Source organism: Neoarius graeffei, chromosome 6, assembly GCF_027579695.1.
Source record: "Neoarius graeffei isolate fNeoGra1 chromosome 6, fNeoGra1.pri, whole genome shotgun sequence".
Classification (NCBI taxonomy): domain Eukaryota; kingdom Metazoa; phylum Chordata; class Actinopteri; order Siluriformes; family Ariidae; genus Neoarius; species Neoarius graeffei.
This window is the reverse complement of record NC_083574.1, coordinates 14,410,553-14,434,957: the sequence shown is the minus strand read 5'-3', so window position 1 is coordinate 14,434,957 and position 24,405 is coordinate 14,410,553. Positions and strand designations below refer to the sequence as shown.

The following is a 24,405-nucleotide window of genomic DNA, read 5'->3' as shown; positions in this document are numbered from 1 at the left end:
ACCACAGAATACGTACTTTAGGTTCTTGTTTAAAGAACCATTCTAGCCTTCAGTGTGCAAAATAATAGGCGTGGTTCATGGTCTCGTTTTCCTCACATGGAATCCATGTACATATTAATAATGATGATATAATGAATTATTTATGCATCCACACAAACTACAGTGTACTTTTTCGAAACCTCATCCTACCGCACTCTTGTGTTATCCGATACAGTCGGATAGAATGACTGCTGACCAATCACAGCGCACAGGACTCATCAGGGGGCGTGGCGAGTGCGCAAGAGCCTAATGTCGGAACGTGTGGAGGATTCAGCACCGCGGACAGCTACCGCGATGCACACACGTGACTGGTTCAGCAGGAGAAAGAAGGGGCGGGGCACTATAATCATGCATGTCAGCTATTGGATGATAAAAGTGGGTAGGCGGGCTTGAGAACTGTCACTCTGGATGTTAGATGAGATAAGTCGGAAAATATCCCGTGCCGGAAATATAACTATTTTCCCCTCAGTAGTGTTTAATTAAAGTGGAATCCAGTTTAATGGGAGGAATGAGCAGTATAAAGTGGACTTCAAGGGATTCAGGGTGTTGAGTATACATGAAAAGGTAAGAGGATTATTGGATATCCGGTTCAAGTCTCTAAATACTCGCTTGTTTGCTATTTTCCTTAGAAAGAACTATTCTTAATATGACACCATTCATTCATTCATTCATTCATTCATTCGTTGAAGTACAGAAATATCTAACACTTGTCTGGTTTGGTTAAAAGTGTTTCATTAAACCCATAACACAAAGATTAAGGTCTGTAAATATCACCAAATCTCCTGCCTGAAGTCATGGAAATTCCAGTGAGTCCCTGGTCTGTGTACAGACTACACAAGGATAGACAAACTGGAGCATTATTTGTAGGCCTGCCCTATGTAGTGCACCTTTATACTAAGGAGCACGTATTTAGGGTTCTAAAGAGGAGTTTCATATCCTATGTATTGCACTTAAGGGAGATTTGAGATTAAACCTTTACATTTCCAGTGCTTCCTTGCTGTCACGATCATTTTGATTTTATTGTCGCTGTTATAAGGTGGCATGGTGGTGTAGTGGTTAACACTGTCACCTCACAGCAAGAAGGTTCTGGGTTCAAACCCAGTGGCCGATAAAGGCCTTTCTGTGTGGAGTTTGCATGTTCTCCCCGTGTCTGTGTGGGTTTCCTCCAGGTGCACCGGTTTCCCCCACAGTCCAAAGACATGCAGGTTAGGATAACTGGAGGCTCTAAATTGACTGTAGTTGTGAATGTGAGTGTGAATGGTTGTCTGTGTGTCTATGTGTCAGCCCTGTGATGACCTGGTGACTTGTCCAGGGTGTACCCCACCTCTCGCTCATAGTCAGCTGGGATTGGCTCCAGCCTGCCCACGACCCTGTACAGGATAAGCGGTTATGGATGGATGGACACACTGTTATTAAAAGTTAATCCAAGGGAACTGTTGATCACTGGTGGGTCTGTTTTTCAATATAGGTTTATTATTATTATTATTATTATTATTATTATTATTATTGTTGTTGTTGTTGTTGTTTTTTGCTTGTTTGTTTGTTTGTTTGTTTGTTTGTTTTGCTTTGGCACACAGTGTGTACTAACCTATATTTGACCTTCTTTTAGACTAAATTCAGACAGGCAAAAGCCATAGACATCATATTTCACAATGGCTGGTATTATTATTATTATTATTATTATTATTATTATTATTATTATTATTATTGTGTGCTATTTTATTTTGTTATTTTATTTTATTTTATTTTTATTGTCCAATAGAGAATAATTTCCCTCCTCTGCCGGCATTTATCCCCCTGAAGCCATGTTTTTACCAGGACTTTGAGGAGATCCCGGAGCAGCACCGCAACATGTGCAAGAAACTTTACTACCTCTGGATGTGTGGGTATATGATTTAAGGAAGCATCAATCTCTTCATTAAATACTAGTAAAGTGAAAGTCTTATTGAATCTGTCCTCCCAAGTGCAGATCGAAAAATTTGTAAACCTTTTAGTTCAACTGACCTTTGTGGCGTTTATGGACAATTATTAATTTAGAATTATTCATCTATCTGTCCTTCCTTCCTTGCTTCCTTCCTTAATGCTGGTCCTTCCTTCCTTCCTTCCTTCCTTCCTTCCTTCCTTCCTTCCTTCCTTCCTTCCTTCATGCTGGTCTTTCTTTCCTGCTATTCCTTCCTTCCTTGATGCTGGTCCATCCTTCTTTCCTGTCCGTCCTTCCTTCCTTCCTTCCTTCCTTCCTTCCTTCCTTCCTTCTGATGCTGGTCCTTTTTTCCTACTATCCCTTCCTTGCTTGATGCTGGTCCTTTTTCCCTGCTATTCCTTCCTTCCTTCCTTTATGCTGATCCTTCTTTCCTGCAATTCCTTCCTTCCTTGATGCTGGTCCTTCCTTACTTCCTTCCTTTCTTGATTGATTGATTGATGCTGGTCCTTTTTTCCTACTACTCCTTCCTTGCTTGATGCTGGTCCTTTTTCCTGCTATTCCTTCCTTCCTTCCTTCCTTCCTTCCTTCCTTCCTTGATGCTGAGCCTTCCTTCCTTCCTTCCTTCCTTCCTTCCTTCCTTCCTTCCTTAATGCTGGTCCTTCCTTCTTTCCTGCTATTCCTTCCTTCCTTCCTTCCTTCCTTCCTTGATGCTGGTCCTTCTTTCCTGTTATTCCTTCCTTCCTTGATACTGGTCCTTCCTTCCTTCCTTCCTTCCTTCCTTCCTTCCTTCCTTCCTTCCTTCCTTCTTGCTATTCCTTCTTTCCTTTCTTGATGCTGGTCCTTCCTTCCTTCCTTGATGCTGGTCCATCATTCTTTCCTTCTTTCCTGCTATTCCTTCCTTCCTTCCTTCCTTCCTTCCTTGATGCTGGTCCGTCCTTCCTTCCTTCCTTCCTTCCTTCCTTCCTTCCTTGATGCTGGTCCTTCTTTCCTGCTATTCCTTCCTTCCTTGATGCTGGCGCTTCCTTGCTTCCTTGATTGATTGATTGATTGATTGATGCTGGTCCTTTTTTCCTGCTATTCCTTCCTTGCTTGGTGCTGGTCCTTTTTTCCTGCTATTTCTTCCTTCCTTCCTTCCTTCCTTCCTTCCTTCCTTCCTTGATGCTGGTCTTCTTTCCTGCTCTTCCATCCTTCCTTCCTTGATGCTGGTCCTTCCTTCCTTCCTTGACGCTGGTCCTTCCTTCCTTCCTTCCTTCCTTCCTTCCTTCCTTCCTTCCTTCCTTTCTTGATGCTGGTCCTTCCTTCCTTCCTTGATGCTGGTCCTTCCTTCTTTCCTGCTATTCTTTTCTTACTTCCTTGATGCCCTTCCTTCCTTCCTTCCTTCCTTCCTTCCTTCCTTTCTTGATGCTGGTGCTTCTTTCCTGCTATTCCTTCCTTGCTTGATGCTGGTCCTTTTTTCCTGCTATTCCTTCCTTCCTTTCTTGATGCTGGTTCTTCCTTCCTTCCTTCCTTCCTTCCTTCCTTCCTTCCTTCCTTGATGCTGGTCTGTCATTCTTTCCTTCTTTCCTGCTATTCCTTCCTTCCTTCCTTCCTTCCTTCCTTCCTTCCTTCCTTCCTTCTTTCCTGCTATTCCTTCTTTCCTTTCTTGATGCTGGTCCTTCCTTCCTTCCTTGATGCTGGTCCATCATTCTTTCCTTCTTTCCTGCTATTCCTTCCTTCCTTCCTTCCTTCCTTGATGCTGGTCCGTCCTTCCTTCCTTCCTTCCTTCCTTCCTTCCTTCCTTGATGCTGGTCCTTCTTTCCTGCTATTCCTTCCTTCCTTGATGCTGGCGCTTCCTTGCTTCCTTGATTGATTGATTGATTGATTGATGCTGGTCCTTTTTTCCTGCTATTCCTTCCTTGCTTGGTGCTGGTCCTTTTTTCCTGCTATTTCTTCCTTCCTTCCTTCCTTCCTTCCTTCCTTCCTTCCTTCCTTGATGCTGGTCTTCTTTCCTGCTCTTCCATCCTTCCTTCCTTGATGCTGGTCCTTCCTTCCTTCCTTGACGCTGGTCCTTCCTTCCTTCCTTCCTTCCTTCCTTCCTTCCTTCCTTCCTTCCTTTCTTGATGCTGGTCCTTCCTTCCTTCCTTGATGCTGGTCCTTCCTTCTTTCCTGCTATTCTTTTCTTACTTCCTTGATGCCCTTCCTTCCTTCCTTCCTTCCTTCCTTCCTTCCTTCCTTCCTTCCTTTCTTGATGCTGGTGCTTCTTTCCTGCTATTCCTTCCTTGCTTGATGCTGGTCCTTTTTTCCTGCTATTCCTTCCTTCCTTTCTTGATGCTGGTCCTTCCTTCCTTCCTTCCTTCCTTGATGCTGGTCTGTCATTCTTTCCTTCTTTCCTGCTATTCCTTCCTTCCTTCCTTCCTTGATGCTGGTCCTTCTTTCCTGCTATTCCTTCCTTCCTTCCTTGATGCTGGTGCTTCCTTGCTTCCTTGATTTATTGATGTTGGTCCTTTTTTCCTGCTATTCCTTCCTTGCTTGGTGCTGGTCCTTTTTTCCTGCTATTCCTTGCTTGCTTGCTTGATGCTGGTCCTTTTTTCCTGCTATTCCTTCCTTGCTTGGTGCTGGTCCTTTTTTTCCTGCTATTCCTTGCTTGCTTGATGCTGGTCCTTTTTTCCTGCTATTCCTTCCTTCCTTCCTTCCTTCCTTCCTTCCTTCCTTCCTTGATGCTGGTCCTTCTTTCCTGCTCTTCCTTCCTTCCTTGATGCTGGTCCTTCCTTCTTTCCTGCTATTCTTTTCTTACTTCCTTGATGCTCTTCCTTCCTTCCTTTCTTGATGCTGGTGCTTCTTTCCTGCTATTCCTTCCTTGCTTGATGCTGGTCCTTTTTTCCTGCTATTCCTTCCTTCCTTTCTTGATGCTGGTCCTTCCTTCCTTCCTTCCTTCCTTCCTTCCTTCCTTGATGCTGGTCTGTCATTCTTTCCTTCTTTCCTGCTATTCCTTCCTTCCTTCCTTCCTTTCTTGATGCTGGTGCTTCTTTCCTGCTATTCCTTCCTTGCTTGATGCTGGTCCTTTTTTCCTGCTATTCCTTCCTTCCTTTCTTGATGCTGGTCCTTCCTTCCTTCCTTCCTTCCTTCCTTCCTTGATGCTGGTCTGTCATTCTTTCCTTCTTTCCTGCTATTCCTTCCTTCCTTCCTTCCTTGATGCTGGTCCTTCTTTCCTGCTATTCCTTCCTTCCTTCCTTGATGCTGGTGCTTCCTTGCTTCCTTGATTTATTGATGTTGGTCCTTTTTTCCTGCTATTCCTTCCTTGCTTGGTGCTGGTCCTTTTTTCCTGCTATTCCTTGCTTGCTTGCTTGATGCTGGTCCTTTTTTCCTGCTATTCCTTCCTTGCTTGGTGCTGGTCCTTTTTTTCCTGCTATTCCTTGCTTGCTTGATGCTGGTCCTTTTTTCCTGCTATTCCTTCCTTCCTTCCTTCCTTCCTTCCTTCCTTCCTTCCTTGATGCTGGTCCTTCTTTCCTGCTCTTCCTTCCTTCCTTGATGCTGGTCCTTCCTTCTTTCCTGCTATTCTTTTCTTACTTCCTTGATGCTCTTCCTTCCTTCCTTTCTTGATGCTGGTGCTTCTTTCCTGCTATTCCTTCCTTGCTTGATGCTGGTCCTTTTTTCCTGCTATTCCTTCCTTCCTTTCTTGATGCTGGTCCTTCCTTCCTTCCTTCCTTCCTTCCTTGATGCTGGTCCTTCTTTCCTGCTATTCCTTCCTTCCTTCCTTCCTTCCTTCCTTCCTTCCTTGATGCTGGTCCTTCTTTCCTGCTCTTCCTTCCTTCCTTGATGCTGGTCCTTCCTTCCTTCCTTGATGCTGGTCCTTCCTTCTTTCCTGCTATTCTTTTCTTCCTTTCTTGATGCTGGTCCTTCCTTCCTTCCTTGATGCTGGTCCTTCCTTCTTTCCTGCTATTCTTTTCTTACTTCCTTGATGTCCTTCCTTCCTTCCTTCCTTCCTTCCTTCCTTCCTTCCTTCCTTTCTTTCTTGATGCTGGTGCTTCTTTCCTGTTATTCTTTCCTTGCTTGATGCTGGTCTTTTTTTCCTGCTATTCCTTCCTTCCTTCCTTCCTTCCTTGCTTGCTTGCTTGATGCTGGTCCTTTTTTCCTGCTATTCCTTCCTTCCTTCCTTGATGCTGGTCCTTCTTTTCTGCTTTTCCTTCCTTTCTTGATGCTGGTCCTTCCTTCTTTCCTGCTATTCCTTCCTTCCTTCCTTCCTTCCTTCCTTCCTTCCTTCCTGCTACCTGCTATTCCTTCCATCCTTCCCAAATTCATTCTCTTTCTCTCTCTCTCTCTCTCTCTCTCTCTCTCTCTCTCTCTGTTTTAAACTTTCACTCAGTAGACATTTTCAGGAGTATAAGCTATATACTGTAGTATAAGCATTTTCAGGAGTATAATCTCTTTCTTTCTTTCTTTCTTTCTTTCTTTCTGAAATTGTCCTCCTAAATGCAGATTTAAAGACTTTAAACCTTTTTACTGTGTTGTTTATTAAACATTTTATTGTGTTGTTAAACCATTGTGTGGTTTATGAACAATTATTAATTATCCTTCCGTCCTTCCTAAATTCTCTTTCTCTCACTCTATGTTTAAACTTTCACTCAATAGATATTTTCAGGAGCATAAGCTGTAAAACAAGTCTTTTTCTCTTTCACTCTCTCTTTTAGAAATTGTCCTCCTAAATGCATATCTAAAAATTTTCAACCTTTTTGTTCTAGACCTTTGTGCGGTTTATGAACAATTATTAATTATCCTTCCTCCTTTACTTCATTCCTCCCTCCCTCCCTTCCTTCCTCTTATGTTTTACTTTAACCCATTGAAATGTCATATGCAGGAGCTGAAAAAGACTTAAAAAAAGCTGAACATTTCTTCAATATAAATATTCCTGTTTCCTTCTTTCGTCAATTCTCTTCTGTAGAGAATTTACAGGAGAGACCAAATGTTCTGTATCCCTCCCTCCCACAACTCAAAATCATCTTCTCCATGAGGTATATGGTATGAATCAGTTTCCACACTAATATGAATGTGTTGCTCCTCAGTGTACAGTGCCACACTCGTGGTGAATTTAATTGGCTGTATGGCTTGGATGTTTGCTGGAGGAGGAGTGACAAACTTTGGCATGTCCATCATGTGGCTGATCCTCTTCACTCCTTGTTCCTACGTGTGTTGGTTCAGACCCGTCTACAAGGCCTTCAAGTGAGTCTCATTAGTGCCACAGTCAAGCATCTTTTTTTTTCTCCTCTTACACTATTAGTTTAACCTTATGAGTAGACTTTAAAAGCTCTCATGGCAAGTAGAGAATATTAAAAAAAATCATAGTATGATGACTGTTCGTTTACGATATCAGTTTACAATTACACATTTTTTGGATAACACTGCAGCAACTAAGTTGTTAATTAATTATTTGGTGAGGAAAACAGCTGGAATATTTTAAAGACAGACTTGTTTAAGGGATTACAAGTGTTGTTTATGTAAAATTATAATTCCCTTTTTTTTGCTTTTGCTTCTTTAATCTTGCAGGATACAATATTAATGCATGCACTTCACATTTTTTCATTCCTGACAAATCAGTGGAAAACTATAAGGGACAGTGGGACACATCTGGAACAGTGGCTTCATTAGTGCACCCTTTGTCCTAAACCGAGGTTTCTAATGTGCATTTTTACTGCATATAAAACTAAAAAAAATTAAGTAATAATAGTATGTTTACAAATGAGCTGAGAGCCACAATTAATAACTAACTAAACTTATACAGTCAAGCGAGAAAGTGTGCACACCCCTTTCACCTTCTCCACATTTTATTACGTTACAGACTTATTCTACAATAGATCAAGTTCATTTTATTGTCACAAAATTCTATACAAAATAGCCCATAATGACAAAGTGAAAGCAGGTTTTTATACATTTGTGCTAATTTATTAAAAATAAAAATGTAAAATATCATATGTACACAAGTGTGCACCTTCTTTGATATGACACCCAAAAGTGAGCTGAGGTGCATTTCGTTTCCACTGATACTGCTTAAGCTGTTTCTACAACCTAATTGGAGTCCACCTGTGGTAAATTCAGTTGATTTGGATATGATTGGGGATTGCCAACACCTGCCTATATAAGGTCCCACAGTTGACAGTGCATGTCAGAGCAAACTCCAAGCCATGGGGTCAAAGGAATTATCTGCAGACCTCAGAAACAGGATTGTGTCAAGACATAGATCTGGAGAAGGGTACAGAAAAATTGCTGCAGCTTTACAGGTCCCAAAGAGCACAGTGGCCACCATCATTCATAAATGAAAGAAGTTTGGAACCACCAAGAATCTTCCTAGACCTGGCCGCCTGGCCAAACTGAGCAATCGGGGAAGATGGGCCTTGGCCAGGGAGGCAAGCAGAAACCCGAGGGTCACTCTGACAGAGCTCCAGCATATCCTTGTGGAGATGGGAGAACCTTTCAGAAGATCAACCATCCAGGCAGCACTCCACAAATCAAGCCTTTATGGTAGAGTGGCCAGACAGAAGCCACTCCTTAGCAAAAGGCACATGACCGCCCGCTTGGAGTTTGCCAAAAGGCATGAGAGGACTCTCAAACCATGAGAAACAAGATTCTCTGGTCTGATGAAACCAAAATTGAACATTTTGGCCTGAATACCAACCGTCACATCTGGAGGAAACCAGGCACCACTCATCACCTGGCTAATGCTATCCCTATAGTGAAGCATGGCGGTGGCAGCATCATGATGTGGGGATGTTTTTCAGCAGTGGGAATGGGGTGACTAGTCCCGATAGAGGGAAAGATGAATGCAGCTAAGTACACTGAGATCCTTGAAAACCTGGTCCAGATCGCTCTGGACCTCAGACTGGGGCAAAGGTTTACCTTCCAACATGAAAACGAGCCAAAGCATGCAACCAAGAGAACAAAGGAGTGGCTTCAGAGAAAGTCTGTGAATGTCCTTGAGTGGCCCAGCTAGAGCCCAGACCTGAATCCAATTGAACATCTGCGGAAGGAGCTGAAAATGGCTGTGTACCGATGTTCCCCATCCAACCTTACGGATCTTGCAATGATATGCCAAGAGGAATGGGCAAAAATGTCCAGAAACAAGTGTGCCAAGCTCGTAGCTTCTTTCCCAAGATGCCTTGAAGCTGTAATTGCTGCCAAAGGTGCATCAACCAAGTATTAGGCTAAGGGTGTGTACAGATATGTAACCCATAAATAACATATTTTTGTCAGTAAAATAAAATTGCATATTTTCTAAAAACCTGCTTTCACTTTGTCATTATGGGCTATTTTATGTAGAATTTTGTGACAAAAAATGAACTCAATCTATTGTAGAATAAGTCTATAACGTAATAAAACATGGAGAAGGTGAAAGGGCGTGCAGACTTTCTGGCTTGACTGTACATGAATTTATTTATAATTGAAACATCACATTGTTTAATTGCAATGGATGAGATGAGCTGGTTGACACCGCTGTCATGGGAGCATATATACTGTTCACCTCCTGACAGTTTTGAACACCGTTATTTATAGAACAGTTAATAAGGCCTGTGGGTTTGACAGTTTGAGACAGAATCCAGTTTTTACCACCGATCTGCTGTCCTCTCCCACTGTCCATCTTTAGGACAGACAGCTCCTTCAACTTCATGGCTTTCTTCTTTGTCTTCATGGCTCAAGTTTTTATCAGCACCATCCAAGCCATTGGGATTCCAGGATGGGGGGTCTGGTAAGTGGCTCAGATTGGACCATGAATTGGACACTACATTTTCAATCATTTTCAAAGTGCTTGTGTGTCTTTTTCACTTTTTTCACCAACATTCCACCCAATACCATGTTCTGAGAAGAAACCACCACCCAAATTATGATAGACCCTATGATAGTAACTTTCCATTGATTTTGTGTTTAACAAATTGTACATAGCAGTAATTATACACTTACAAAGTGCTTTTAGATGGTACCTGATAAAATGCCCAGTGATTGTACAATAGTCTTGAGTCTTGTGTCCTTTGTCTGTCTATATTTATATTTATTTTTATCTATAGAGCTATATTCAGAGTTAGTAATAGAAGTCCAACATTTATGTCTATTTCGTCAGGGAAAGTTACATGTATTCAGAGAGTACACAGAAGATTTAGTCAACTTTCTGGGTGCATTATTTGTTATTCACTTATATGATTCAAAATTAAATTACGTGCCAATGGTTTGAATGATAAACTTACTAAGCATAAGATAATTCTGAATGCTACACTGGGAAAAAAATATATCAAGTGAATGATGGCAAGTGAAAATATATTGAATATGGGTAAATTTATGGGCAATTTTTTTGCCAGGCAGTTCATGCTCATATATTCCTAATAAGCAAGCCAGAGGTAACAATCAGTCATCCTCTTCTTTCTGAGTAGAAAATAAAGCTGCAACATATCAGCACCATTAGAGCAAATCCATGCTCTGAAGGGATTGCCACCTTATTGTGGTGGGACAGTTTGTGTGTCCTTATGACCCTGAGGGCGATGTTGGCTGGAGTCTTAGACTCCTAGTAGGGCCACCTATGCTGAACAGGTTGAAGGGTAGGGTCCAGACAAAGAGCAATCCCCTGGTCCTCCAGGTTGGGGGTTGGGCATGGAGCCAACATCCCCACGCCGTAAAAAAGCCCTTTTGTGACGGAAACTAGAGGTGATGACAGCAAGGAAAAATTTCCTAAGACAACATGAGGAAGGACCAGGCTCAAAAGAGAACCCATCCTTATCTAGGTGACACTGGATAGTGCAATTATAAACAACTCACTTCTATAAGTGTGTCTTATATGATCAAAAAGTGCAATTGTGTAACGAGGAAATTCATGATAGTTTAAATCTGTTTTGTTGAACTGTTTGCTCATGGAGACTTGAATGCAAAACTGTTCATGGCAACTGCAGTCTGAAAGTTATCATGGCAATTGTAGGCCTATGCCATCTTAACAAAACTGTATCAATTGCAGCTCAAGGCCATCGTTCTGGTGTAAGCGCATCTTTCAGCTGTTCAAATTGACCATCCTCAGCAGGAGTGAAGTAATGAAAACTCCAGCTAGAAGTAGGGCATCAGGATGGATCAGGCAGGCCCAGAAAGCAGAAGCAGTCAGAATCACTGGTAGCTCAGGAGTAGCCTGTGTATCGATCGAGAGAGAGAGGTTATTAGGTATTCTCATCATGTAATGGTTAAGAGCAGTGTATATTGTGTGCTCATGCTCAAGTATAACTCAGGCAACTCCCCTGTAACTTCAGAGCAGTGCTTAAGTCTGTTGTATCTGAAGCCTGAATACAAATGTGTGCAAATTTGGTATTAAATTCAGCCTATGTACCTTACTACTAACTCTGAATGTACAACCCCGATTCCAAAAAAGTTGGGACAAAGTACAAATTGTAAATAAAAATGGAATGCAATGATGTGGAAGTTTCAAAATTCCATATTTTATTCAGAATACAACATAGATTACATATCAAATGTTTAAACTGAGAAAATGTATCATTTAAAGAGAAAAATTAGGTGATTTTAAATTTCATGACAACAACACATCTCAAAAAAGTTGGGACAAGGCCATGTTTACCACTGTGAGACATCCCCTTTTCTCTTTACAACAGTCTGTAAACGTCTGGGGACTGAGGAGACAAGTTGCTCAAGTTTAGGGAGAGGAATGTTAACCCATTCTTGTCTAATGTAGAATTCTAGTTGCTCAACTGTCTTAGGTCTTTTTTGTCGTATCTTCCGTTTTATGATGCGTCAAATGTTTTCTATGGGTGAAAGATCTGGTCTGCAGGCTGGCCAGTTCAGTACCCAGACCCTTCTTCTACACAGCCATGATGCTGTAATTGATGCAGTATGTGGTTTGGCATTGTCACGTTGGAAAATGCAAGGTCTTCCCTGAAAGAGACGTCGTCTGGATGGGAGCATATGTTGCTCTAGAACCTGGATATACCTTTCAGCATTGATGGTGTCTTTCCAGATATGTAAGCTGCCCATGCCACACACACTAATGCAACCCCATACCATCAGAGATGCAGGCTTCTGAACTGAGCACTGATAACAACTTGGGTCGTCCTTCTCCTCTTTAGTCCGAATGACACGGCGTCCCTGATTTCCATAAAGAACTTAAAATTTTGATTCGTCTGACCACAGAACAGTTTTCCACTTTGCCACAGTCCATTTTAAATGAGCCTTGGCCCAGAGAAGACGTCTGCGCTTCTGGATCGTGTTTAGATACGGCTTCTTCTTTGAACTATAGAGTTTTAGCTGGCAACAGCGGATGGCACGGTGAATTGTGTTCACAGATAATGTACTCTGGAAATATTCCTGAGCCCATTTTGTGATTTCCAATACAGAAGCATGCCTGTATGTGATGCAGTGCCGTCTAAGGGCCCGAAGATCACGGGCACCCAGTATGGTTTTCCAGCCTTGACCCTTACGCACAGAGATTCTTCCAGATTCTCTGAGTCTTTTGATGATATTATGCACTGTAGATGATGATATGTTCAAACTCTTTGCAATTTTACACTGTCGAACTCCTTTCTGATATTGCTCCACTATTTGTCGGCGCAGAATTAGGGGGATTGGTGATCCTCTTCCCATCTTTACTTCTGAGAGCCGCTGCCACTCCAAGATGCTCTTTTTCTACCCAGTCATGTTAATGACCGATTGCCAATTGACCTAATGAGTTGCAATTTGGTCCTCCAGCTGTTCCTTTTTTGTACCTTTAACTTTTCCAGCCTCTTATTTCCCCTATCCCAACTTTTTTGAGATGTGTTGCTGTCATGAAATTTCAAATGAGCCAATATTTGGCAAGAAATTTCAAAATGTCTCACTTTCGACATTTGATATGTTGTCTATGTTCTATTGTGAATACAATATCAGTTTTTAAGATTTGTAAATTATTGCATTCCATTTTTATTGACAGTTTGTACTTTGTCCCAACTTTTTTGGAATCAGGGTTGCAGATGTCTGTTTGTCAAATAAAAGTCTAAAATTAAATAAAAATAATGCTCTGCTCTGTGTTTTCCCAGTGGCTGGCTAGGCACTATTGTCTTCTTTAGCACAAGCATCTTTGCCTCCATCATAATGCTTGTTCCAACCATCATGTTTACGGCTGTAGCGGCTTTGTCCTTCATTGCTCTCACTACGGTAATGTGTTGTTAAAAATCTTACACACACACACATACATATATATGTGTGTTCAGGGAATTTCACTGAAAACAAAAGTTGGTGTCTATCGTGCAGCTGTTCTAACAATGCTGCTCTATGGTTAAGAATCCTGGACTCCATATAGATCACGCATAATCCAACTTGATGTTTTTCATAAACGCTGTCTCCATTTGATATGTGGCTACACTTGGCAAGATAAGATCTCTAACCCTGACCTCTTCAGCAAATGTGATTTTGGCAGAAGTTGGCAGTCTTCTAACATAGTCACAACTCAGATGGGCTGGTCATGTCAGAATAAGCGATGACTGACAGGATCCCTAAAATTCTCATGTTCAGTCAGCTTTCTTATGGTAAACGAAATGTCGGCAGACCTTGGGTGTGCTACAAAGACAAGCTTAAATACAGTTGTAAAGCTATTGAAATCCCTTCTGAAGCATTGGCGGTCTCCACTGAAAACCAGAGAAGCCTTGGACACAAAGATATTGAAAACTTTGAAAACAACTTTCTCAACCATCTAAGAGAATTAATAGCCAACACAAAATCTTGGGCCAACGTATCAGCACCTTTGCTTGATAATCCTTTCACATGCCTCACTTGTGGAATTGTTTGCAAATCTCAACTGGCGTCTCACACGAGGTACAAACAAGATTTGAATATTAAACTGTCAGACCCTCATATATTGAACATGACAGAATAGTCCATCATGTATTCTTAGTTTACAATTTCAAAATTTGAAACTTTGTTTTTTAAGGTACAGAATTCTTTACTGTTGTAACAGCTTAACTTTCCATTATTACCTCCACCAACTTTGGAGGAGTTTGTGTTTTTGCCTCCATTTGTTTGATTGTTTGCCCATTCACAAAGTAACTCAAAAAGTACTGAACGGATTTTGATGACATTTGGAGGAAAGGTGGGCCATGGGTCAAGGAACAATTGTTTGGATTTTGATGCAAATCCGAATATGTCTGCGGATCTAGGATTTTTTTTTTGCCTTTTCCAAATGTAACTCAAAAGTAGTGAACAGATTTTGATAAAATTTGGTGTACAGCTTTAGTATTATCCTAGGTTCAAGTGATTTTGATTTTGGTGTTGATAATACAGTATGTGGCTTGGCAGAGGGATAAACTCTACAGAGTTCCCTTCTAATTATAGCTGCTATAACTTGTGATGACGGGCGGCACGGTGGTGTAGTGGTTAGCGCTGTCGCCTCACAGCAAGAAGGTCCGGGTTTGAGCCCTGTGGCCGGCGAGGGCCTTTCTGTGTGGAGTTTGCATGTTCTCCCCGTGTCCGCGTGGGTTTCCTCCGGGTGCTCCGGTTTCCCCCACAGTCCAAAGACATGCAGGTTAGGTTAACTGGTGACTCTAAATTGACCGTAGGTGTGAATGTGAGTGTGAATGGTTGTCTGTGTCTATGTGTCAGCCCTGTGATGACCTGGCGACTTGTCCAGGGTGTACCCCGCCTTTCGCCCGTAGTCAGCTGGGATAGGCTCCAGCTTGCCTGCGACCCTGTAGAAGGATAAAGCGGCTAGAGATAATGAGATGAGATGAGAATAGTCCATCATGTATTCTTAGTTTACAGCTCTACAATTTCAAAATTTGAAACTTTTTTTTTTTAAGGTACAGAATTCTTTACTGTTGTAACAGCTTAACTTTCCATTATTACCTCCACCAACTTTGGAGGAGTTTGTGTTTTTGCCTCCATTTGTTTGATTGTTTGCCCATTCACAAAGTAACTCAAAAAGTACTGAACGGATTTTGATGACATTTGGAGGAAAGGTGGGCCATGGGTCAAGGAACAATTGTTTGGATTTTGATGCAAATCCGAATATGTCTGCGGATCTAGGATTTTTTTTTTTTGCCTTTTCCAAATGTAACTCAAAAGTAGTGAACAGATTTTGATAAAATTTGGTGTACAGCTTTAGTATTATCCTAGGTTCAAGTGATTTTGATTTTGGTGTTGATAATACAGTATGTGGCTTGGCAGAGGGATAAACTCTACAGAGTTCCCTTCTAGTTATAGCTGCTATAACTTGTGATGACGGGCGGCACGGTGGTGTAGTGGTTAGCGCTGTCGCCTCACAGCAAGAAGGTCCGGGTTCGAGCCCTGTGGCCGGCGAGGGCCTTTCTGTGCGGAGTTTGCATGTTCTCCCCGTGTCCGCGTGGGTTTCCTCCGGGTGCTCCGGTTTCCCCCACAGTCCAAAGACATGCAGGTTAGGTTAACTGGTGACTCTAAATTGACCGTAGGTGTGAATGTGAGTGTGAATGGTTGTCTGTGTCTATGTGTCAGCCCTGTGATGACCTGGCGACTTGTCCAGGGTGTACCCCGCCTTTCGCCCGTAGTCAGCTGGGATAGGCTCCAGCTTGCCTGCGACCCTGTAGAACAGGATAAAGCGGCTAGAGATGATGAGATGAGATGAGAACTTGTGATGACAGGAAGTAACCTGTCTCATGTCTCGTGGACCTCCCATAACATTAAATATAACTAATATTATTAGCATTTCATACGAGTAGAAGTATTTATAGAAAAGAATATTTATATAAAGTGATTGAATTTTGATGTTGGAAATATGTGGCTTGGTGGAGATAGAATATCTTCTAAAAGTATTCATACCCCTGAGTGTTTGTCCTGTTTTGTTGCATTACAAGCTGGAATTAAAATGGATTTTTGGGGGGTTAGCACCATTTGATTAACACAACATGCCTATCACTTTAAAGGTGCAATTTTTTTTTTTATTGTGACACAAACAATAATTAAGATGAAAAAACAGAAACCTGGAGTGTGCATGGGTATTCACCCCCAAAGTCAATATTTTGTAGAGTCACCTTTTGCTGGAATTACAGCTGCAAGTCTCTTGAGGTATAATGCTTATAATGTGACAAAAAAGGACAAACACCAAGGGGGATGAATACTTTTGCAAGACACTGTATGCACTCTACTGAGCGCCCTTCTAGTTTTTTACTGATGTGATTCAATAATATTGCTGTTAAACAATATTGCTGAATGCTGTTGTAATGTTATACTGAATATCAGCATGGCTGTGAATCAGCCATAGATTATCAGGTAATCACAGGCACACTGATAATAAGTAATGCTTTTTATCAACAAGCATAAATAAGAAACAATAAATTTATGTCAAGTAAGTGATATTTCAGACACAATATGGACATATTTTGGTAATTTTTTTTGTCTGTTATGCAGTACACAGAATGACTGACAGCTCATAGGAAGTGTTGAAGGAGTCACTGTAAAACTTTTCTTAGAACTGGAATTTTATGTTGTAAACATGGACAAGTGGAGTGATAGACATAATGAAATGTATCGGTTATATTAAACACTCCTTGTAACGCTGCTTGCCCAATCAAATTAGTGGAGCAGAAATAACTGTTGTATCGTGGAATTTAAAGCTAAACAGCCTTTCGATTTCATAAAATTGGTGAAATTTAGTTCCCTCTGAAATTTGGTCATTGTGATACATGTTTATTTTTGTAATATCTCACAAAATATCAGGTCATTCTGTGGCTGAAGTTACTTAATTTGAGGGGATTCCCTAGCAAATATTGTGCATGAACTCGCTCGCTTCCTGGAGTCAAGCAGACAGAGGAAGTCCATGTGCGCGTGCACAGGTTTACCTTTGACCATTCACTGACAGTTACATTATTTCTGTCGCTAAATGAACAGCTGATCACACCGAGGTGCTCGCTGAGCGCCGATATTTATTAGTTTGGTCCTGCGTTTCCTTTCCTTCACAGCATAACATCTTTTCTTCTCACTTACTGTTACTGTCGTCGAGCTTTCATGTTTCATTCGCACACTCACGTCCTCCATTTTTCTCTCTTGTTTCAAATTTGTATCCCACAATGCTTTGTGTGAATGGGGAAAGCCCACCATGTGATGCATGACGTCGTATCTTGAATTGGGTCAAAAAATAATGGAGAATTTCAGGCCATGTGGCCCTAAATTCATTAATTGTTCTCTTCAGGGGAAAAAAAAATAATTGGAAGTCTATGATTCGAATTCAGTAGCTTTCAGTCCACTAAACAAACATAATTGGGTGTCGGGGAAAAATTATTTTTCTACACTTGAAAAATCTGAAAGGCAGTCTACCTTTAACACACTTAATAAATCATTTTCAAAAGAATAGATAAATATGAATCATAAAATTAATATTAATCTACTTTAAGGGGTTAACCCTACATTCTCATTTGAAATTTGACTAAAAATGTAATGACACTGAAAATAATTTCCTCAACATGGAACTCCATGTGCATTTTCTGTTTTTTCGACTCAAAAATTTTTTAAATCTAAATTTGTATGTATATACCATATTACAACAGATGTCCAGAATTCCATATTCTCAATATTATTACTTTTTGTTTCCTTAAAATAGTCTAGAAAATGTTACATTCTCAAATCTGATTGGTCAGACTGTGTTGATTCATTTCCCATAACAGCAACTCGAATAATAGTTCCATTTGCAAGCCAAGTCACAGGTCTATATTAATGCGCTCATTGTAATATGCTATTCTTTCTAGAGTAACAGCTAATTCATGAAGATTTGTATCCAGACCCTCTGAATAATCTCAGACTAATGATAAATGGATTCAATCATGTGTTTTTTATTGAATGAAAAGAAAACTGTGCAATTGTTGTATGGTGAAGTTTCTATTCAGATATATTTATTTAATATTGATGGAAGGAGTCTTCAGTGTGAGTAAGCTTTTTTTTTGAATGTGAAAGACTTCAAGATGGTAGAACAAGGTGTCTATTTCTTTTGTTTGTCATATTAACTTCCAAAGAAAGAAACAACATAAAAAAACAGGTTAGTGAGAGAACGACTGTTTATAAGTACTATAATGAAATTACTGGGGTGTATGAGGTGTAAGGGAGGGGTAGTACTTCTTGCGGGGGAACATGTCATGCTCATTAGAGTAGTTCATCCACTTTGGTCCCCACCTGGCACCCAGCACCTGTGGCTCTGAGTAGCTGTTTGCATGCAACAGTGGCCACACCCTGGGTAATGGCTTCGACTGGCCGGCAGAACCAGCTGAGGGTAACCATTGGGTCTGAAACCCTCTGTGAGTTAGGGATTGTCTACCCTTTGCATGCAAAATCTGGCTCCACCGGAATGGGCGGATGAGACCCATTCGGTCCAACGGCTAGAAAGGCGGTTCCAGCAGGTGCTATGGAGTGCTTCAGAACACAATGAGACATAAAGCAGTCCTGGCCATCCACTGCAGCAGAGGAGGTCTCCAGACGTAATGGTTCTCTGTGCCATTGAGCCAAGGTTTCATCTGCCGAGAGTGGGATTGCGTCTGTGCAATGGCTCTTCCACTTTAATCAAATTCATTCACGGGTGTCTGTGCAACCCAGCCAAATTACTAAAATGAATTAATTTGTTCTCCAGGCATTCTACAACATAAAATGTAACAATAAATGGATAAAAAGTCTGATATGGCAGTTGACAAATTGTTGTGGTATATGAGGAATAAACCATGTCAGAACAAGCTGTTAAAGGGAAATAATAAACTTTGGGGTGGTTGTGGTAACTCTGTAACAAAACACACCATCAGTGATGATTTTATAGCATGTCATCATTCATGTCATGTTTTACTCCTTATATACAGTGGTGCTTGAAAGTTTGTGAACCCTTTAGAATTTTCTATATTTCTGCATAAATATGACCTAAAAATTCTCAGAATTTCATACAAATCCTAAAAGTAGATAAAGAGAACCCAGTTAAAGAAATGAGACAAAAACATTATACTTTGTCATTTATTTATTGAGGAAAATAAGCCAATATTACATATCTCCGAGTGGCAAAATTATGTGAACCTCTAGGATTAGCGTGTTAATTTGAAGGTGAAATTAGAATCCGGTGTTTTCACAATCAGGTGTGAGTGGGCACCCTGCTTTATTTAAAGAACAGGAATCTATCAAAGTCTGATCTTCACAACACATGTTTGTGGAAGTGTATCAAGGCACAAACAAAGGAGATTTCTGAGGACCTCAGAAAAAGGGTTGTTGATGCTCATCAGGCTGGAAAAGGTTACAAAACCATCTCTAAAGAGTTTGGACTCCACCAATCCACAGTCACAGATTGTGTACAAATGGAGGAAATTCAAGACCATTGTTACCCTCCCCAGGAGTGGCTGACCCCCAAAGATCACTCCAAGAGCAAGGTGTGTAATAGTCGGCGAGGTCACAAAGGACCCCAGGGTAACTTCTAAGCAACTGAAGGCCTCTCTCACATTGGCTAATGTTCATGAGTCCACCATCATGAGAACACTGAACAACAATGGTGTGCATGGCAGGGTTGCAAGGAGAAAGCCACTGCTCTCCAAAAAGAACATTGCTGCTCATCTGCAGTTTGCTAAAGATCATGTGGACAAGCCAGAATGCTATTGGAAAAATGTTTTGTGGACGGATGAGACCAAAATACAACTTTTTGGTTTAAATGAGAAGTGTTATGTTTGGAGAAAGGAAAATACTGCATTCCCGCATAAGAACCTTATCCCATCTGTGAAACATGGTGGTGGTAGTATCACGGTTTGGGCCTGTTTTGCTGCATCTGGGCCAGGATGGCTTGCCATCATTGATGGAACGATGAATTCTGAATTATACCAGCGGATTTTAAAGGAAAATGTCAGGACATCTGTCCATGAACCGAATCTCAAGAGAAGGTGGGTCATGCAGCAAGTCATGTTTTGGAATGGCCAAGTCAAAGTCCTGACCTTAATCCAATCGAAATGTTGTGGAAGGACCTGAAGCAAGCAGTTCATGTGAGGAAACCCACCAACATCCCAGAGTTGAAGCTGTTCTGTATGGAGGAATGGGTTAAAATTCCTCCAAGCCGGTGTGCAGGACTGATCAACAGTTACCGCAAATGTTTAGTTGCAGTTATTGCTGCACAAGAGGGTCACACCAGATACTGAAAGCAAAGGTTCACATATTCTTTTAAGTTCATTTCTTAAGACACGTATTTTTAAGTATGTTACCTCGCTTGTTGACAGTTTCGGCGAACACTTCCGCTTTCTTCAAAACAGTTACCAGATGTCGAGTGGTGACGTGCCTTATCAGCTGATGTACTCTATGGAGGCGTGAACGTCCCGCCCAATTTGACAGGTAGTCCACGCCTCCTGCTGTCAGGTCGCTGCCCCAGGACTGCGCTCCAGGTGTGTGACAGCGCGTACGCTCCCTCATCCCGGTTCATCGTCCTCTGCGCCCGCTTACGTATCTCCACTGCCTCCAAAATCCAACGCTGATATCTATTCTCTTCAGCGCGAATGACTCTGGCCTCTTCCCAATTCATAATATGATTTTGTCGTTTGCAGTGGTCTGAAATGGCTGATTTTAAGTTTTCTTGGCTTGCTTTTTCTTTTTCGGATCTTGTGAGTCTTTTTGTTGTTTCTTTTTCACCTTCTAATTGGTGTTCTTTCCTGCGAGTGTGGAAGCATCTGCCCGTTTCACCAATATAGACTTTATTGCATGACTGGCAAGGAATTTCATATATGATATTGCATTTATTGTCCAGTTGTATTTTATCTTTGGGGTGAACTAGCAGCTGTCGGAGGTTCTTGTATGGTTTGACCGGGGTGTTGATGTGGTATTTCCTCATGGATCGTTGGATGCGTTCTGTAACTCCTTTTATGTATGGTAATGTGACAAAGCCCCGGTTTGTTTTTTCTGTGTTTTTTCTTGTCTGTTTGTTTCTTTCCTTTTTTTATGTCTGTGATTTTCCTTTTCGAATTGCCCACGGTGGATATTGGCAGTTTTTTAATGCCTGTTGGATGTGTTGGTCCTCCTCCTGTCTGTCTTTCTCCTCCGTGATGTTCTGTGTTCGGTCGTATAGTGTTCTGATTACTGACATTTTGTGTGCGATGGGATGTTCAGATGTCCAGAGAAGATATTGGTCGGTATGTGTAGGTTTTCTGTATGTTGTAATTCTAATGTTCCCTTCTTCTGTGTGGTGTATTTTTAGGTCCAGAAATGCTATTGTCTTGTCCGTTTCCTCTTCGTGTGTGAATCTGATGTTGCCTGTCTTGTCTATGGAGTTTAGATGATCCGTGAGTTGTTGTGTGTGGCCTGTTTTGGTTATTTCAAGAATGTCATCAACATATCTTTTCCAGAAGATAGGTTTGCAGTCATCCGGTGCTGTTTCTATGGCTCGGGTTTCCAGATCCTCCATAAAAAAGTTGCATAGAGTGGCAGATAGCGGGTCCCCCATTGCAAATCCCTCTTTTTGTCTATAGATTGTACCTCTGTATTGGAAATATGTGGACGTGGAAATGAAATGTAATAGTTTTGTTATGTCCTGTGCTGTAAGTTTTGTACGTTTTTTCAGGGTTCTGTCTGCTTTTAACCGGTTTTCTACTATGTTAAGAGTGTTTGTGACCGGTGTTTTTGTAAAGAGGGATATGACGTCATGTGATACAAAGATTTCATCCTTTTTTATCTTGATTTCCTTTAGTTCTTTCGCCAGTTGTTTTGAGTTTTTGCAGTGGTATTCCGTGAGTCCGAGGAGTGGTTTGATTATGTCTGCCAGTGTCTTGGAAAGGTTGTAAGTAACTGATCCTATACTGTCTACTATGGGTCTTAGTGGTGCTCCGGGTTTATGAATTTTCGGTGTGCCGTATATCCGGGGGGTGATGTTTGCTGTGGGGATGAGGTGATTGTATGTTTGTTTATCAATTTTGTTGTCATCCATTAACGGTTTGAGTAATAGTTTTAGTCTTTTTTTCTTTTCCTCCGTCGGGTCTTTTTTGAGTATTTCATATGTGTTTGGGTCCGTGAGCATTTCATTCATTTGTTTTTCATATTGATTAGTGTCCATGATAACCGTGGTCCTCCCTTTATCAGCCGGTAGTATTGTTATTTTCTTGTTCTTTGTGAGTGTTCTGATGGCTTCCATTTCCTGTTTAGTTGTGTTTCTGGGTGGCGGTTTAGCTGAGGTGAGGATGCCTGCTATTTCGTTCCTTAATGCGGCCTTCTGTCCTTGGTCCTGTATCATGTTGCATGCTAGTTCCGTAGCCAGTATGAATTCTTCATTTGGGATTTTATTTGGTGTGATGGCATAGTTTAGTCCCCGTGAGAGTATAGTGCGTTCTGCTGTTGTTAGTGTGTGTTTAGACAGGTTGCATATCCATTTTTCATTTATTTGTTTGTCCTTGCATTTATTTTGTTTCTTTTTGATAAGCCTATTTAGTTTTTTAATATGGCGTGTTTTTGTTTTTGAGAATTCTTGTTCTTGTATTGCATTTAGATGTTCTTCCATACTTTTTTCCATGTCACTGCTGAGTTTGAACCGGAGTTTGAAATCTTGTGTTCTTTGTGTTATTTCTGTATTTAAATTGTTGATTTTGTTTGTCGTGCATCTAATTCTTTCTCTTACCAGAGTCATTCGCGCTTTTTCGATGGTCCTTTCCACGTTTTTTGTTGGTATTGGATTTTTTATGTAGAGGCTTGCTGGAATGACGCCTTCGTCCCGGCAGCGGAGATTGAAGCGGAGATGGTTTCTTTGTCGCGCCAGTTTTTTCTTTAGTTTTTCCAGGCAGCGTACCTCTTTGGCACAATCTTCTCCATAACTTATTTTTAATATGTAGTGAAAATTCATTATGTCTGATAATTATAACTATTCTTTTAAGTTCGTTTCTTAAGACACGTATTTTTAAGTATGTTACCTCGCTTGTTGACAGTTTCGGCGAACACTTCCGCCTTCTTCAAAACAGTCACCAGGGCAGCGACCCAGTCCTGGGGCAGCGACCTGACAGCAGGAGGCGTGGACTACCTGTCAAATTGGGCGGGACGTTCACGCCTCCATAGAGTACATCAGCTGATAAGGCACGTCACCACTCGACATCTGGTGACTGTTTTGAAGAAGGCGTAAGTGTTCGCCGAAACTGTCAACAAGCGAGGTAACATACTTAAAAATACGTGTCTTAAGAAACGAACTTAAAAGAATAGTTATAATTATCAGACATAATGAATTTTCACTACATAAAGGTTCACATACTTTTGCCATTCATAGACATTGTAATATTGGATCATTTTCCTCAATAAATAAATGACCAAGTATAATATTTTTGTCTCATTTGTTTAACTGGGTTCTCTTGATCTACTTTTAGGACTTGCATCTAAATCTGATGATGTTTTAGGTCATATTTATGCAGAAATATAGAAAATTCTAAAGGGTTCACAAACTTTCAAGCACCACTGTATAAGACATTTTGGGACAAAAATGTCAATAGAGCATCCATTGTTAGCTCGTGAACAGAAAGTCATGACGTTTGTGTTTGTCTGATCCACCAGGTTCATAACTTGTACAGGGGAAGTGGCGGCAGCATGAGTAAGGCTCAGGAGGAATGGACTACGGGGGCCTGGAAAAACCCACACGTTCAGCAAGCCGCCCAACAAGCTGCCTTCGGAGCTGCCCAGGGAGCGATGCAGGCGCAGGATCCATCCAACACACTCGACGACAACGATCAGATGTTAATACAGAACGAAATATAAGGCAAGCACCAGTGCAGAGACTTTGCAAAAAGCAAGCCAGGAATGTTTGCCTTTGCATCGTACAGATAGATCGAGACAGCTTTGGGCAGAGCTCTTCTGGAATAAAACATAGATTGGTGTATTTAGTTGGAAAAACTAGTCTGATTTCTGGTTTTCTTCAGTTGGAAAAACTGCAATGATTTGTGATTGTGTGCTTCTTTTCCTCCTTTGTATTTGGATGGAAAAGCAGACCGATTTGTAATTATCTCTTTCTTTGACTTTGTATGTAGCAAGCTGGGTTTTATTAACTCATAAGAACTTACAACGTATACAATTGTCCCTTGTGACAAAAATATAGCATAATGATGTCATTGGAAGCCTAACTTCATCAGACTACTGGATAAAATGAACAAGATTTGAAACTGCAACACAAAATTTGATGAAACAATGAAAATACTAAATTACTAATTGAACGAAATGTTTCATTGCGCACAAATAAATAACCTGGATATAACTTTAGTATGGCAATGTAGTGTCATTTCTCATTTACTGTACATTCATGACTGCATTCATTGTATATTTATTATTATTTTAGGTGCTGACTAACTATCCCAACAATAACTGTTTAAATATTTATCATATAGTTATTCAGTACTTATCAAGTTTGAATGCTGTTGTAATCTTATTCTTGCTATGGTTTGGAGCTGAGATTCAACCTAAAAACTTCACCCATTTCAGTTATACATTAAGTTGTATAAATTTGATATTAGGTTTGTCACAATCTTATGCTTACTATCTAA

The 24,405-nt window shown here is 40.9% G+C and overlaps 1 protein-coding gene across 1 annotated transcript; it reads left to right on the top strand.

Moving 5' to 3' along the window:
- Positions 1–1,691: 1,691 nt before the first annotated feature.
- scamp5b (secretory carrier membrane protein 5b) lies at positions 1,692–23,626 on the top strand. The gene is made up of 6 exons (XM_060923108.1): positions 1,692–1,698; positions 1,802–1,921; positions 7,000–7,156; positions 9,573–9,674; positions 12,982–13,099; positions 23,426–23,626. The coding sequence occupies exons 1-6, from the start codon at positions 1,692–1,694 to the stop codon at positions 23,624–23,626; spliced, it is 705 nt and encodes a 234-aa protein (XP_060779091.1).
- Positions 23,627–24,405: the final 779 nt, after the last annotated feature.

Excerpts from the sequence above, each read along its gene's own strand:
- scamp5b (XM_060923108.1), top strand. Across the intron at positions 1,922-6,999 it reads ACTTTACTACCTCTGGATGT|TGTACAGTGCCACACTCGTG; the intron begins GTGGGTATATGA and ends GTTGCTCCTCAG. Across the intron at positions 13,100-23,425 it reads CCTTCATTGCTCTCACTACG|GTTCATAACTTGTACAGGGG; the intron begins GTAATGTGTTGT and ends CTGATCCACCAG.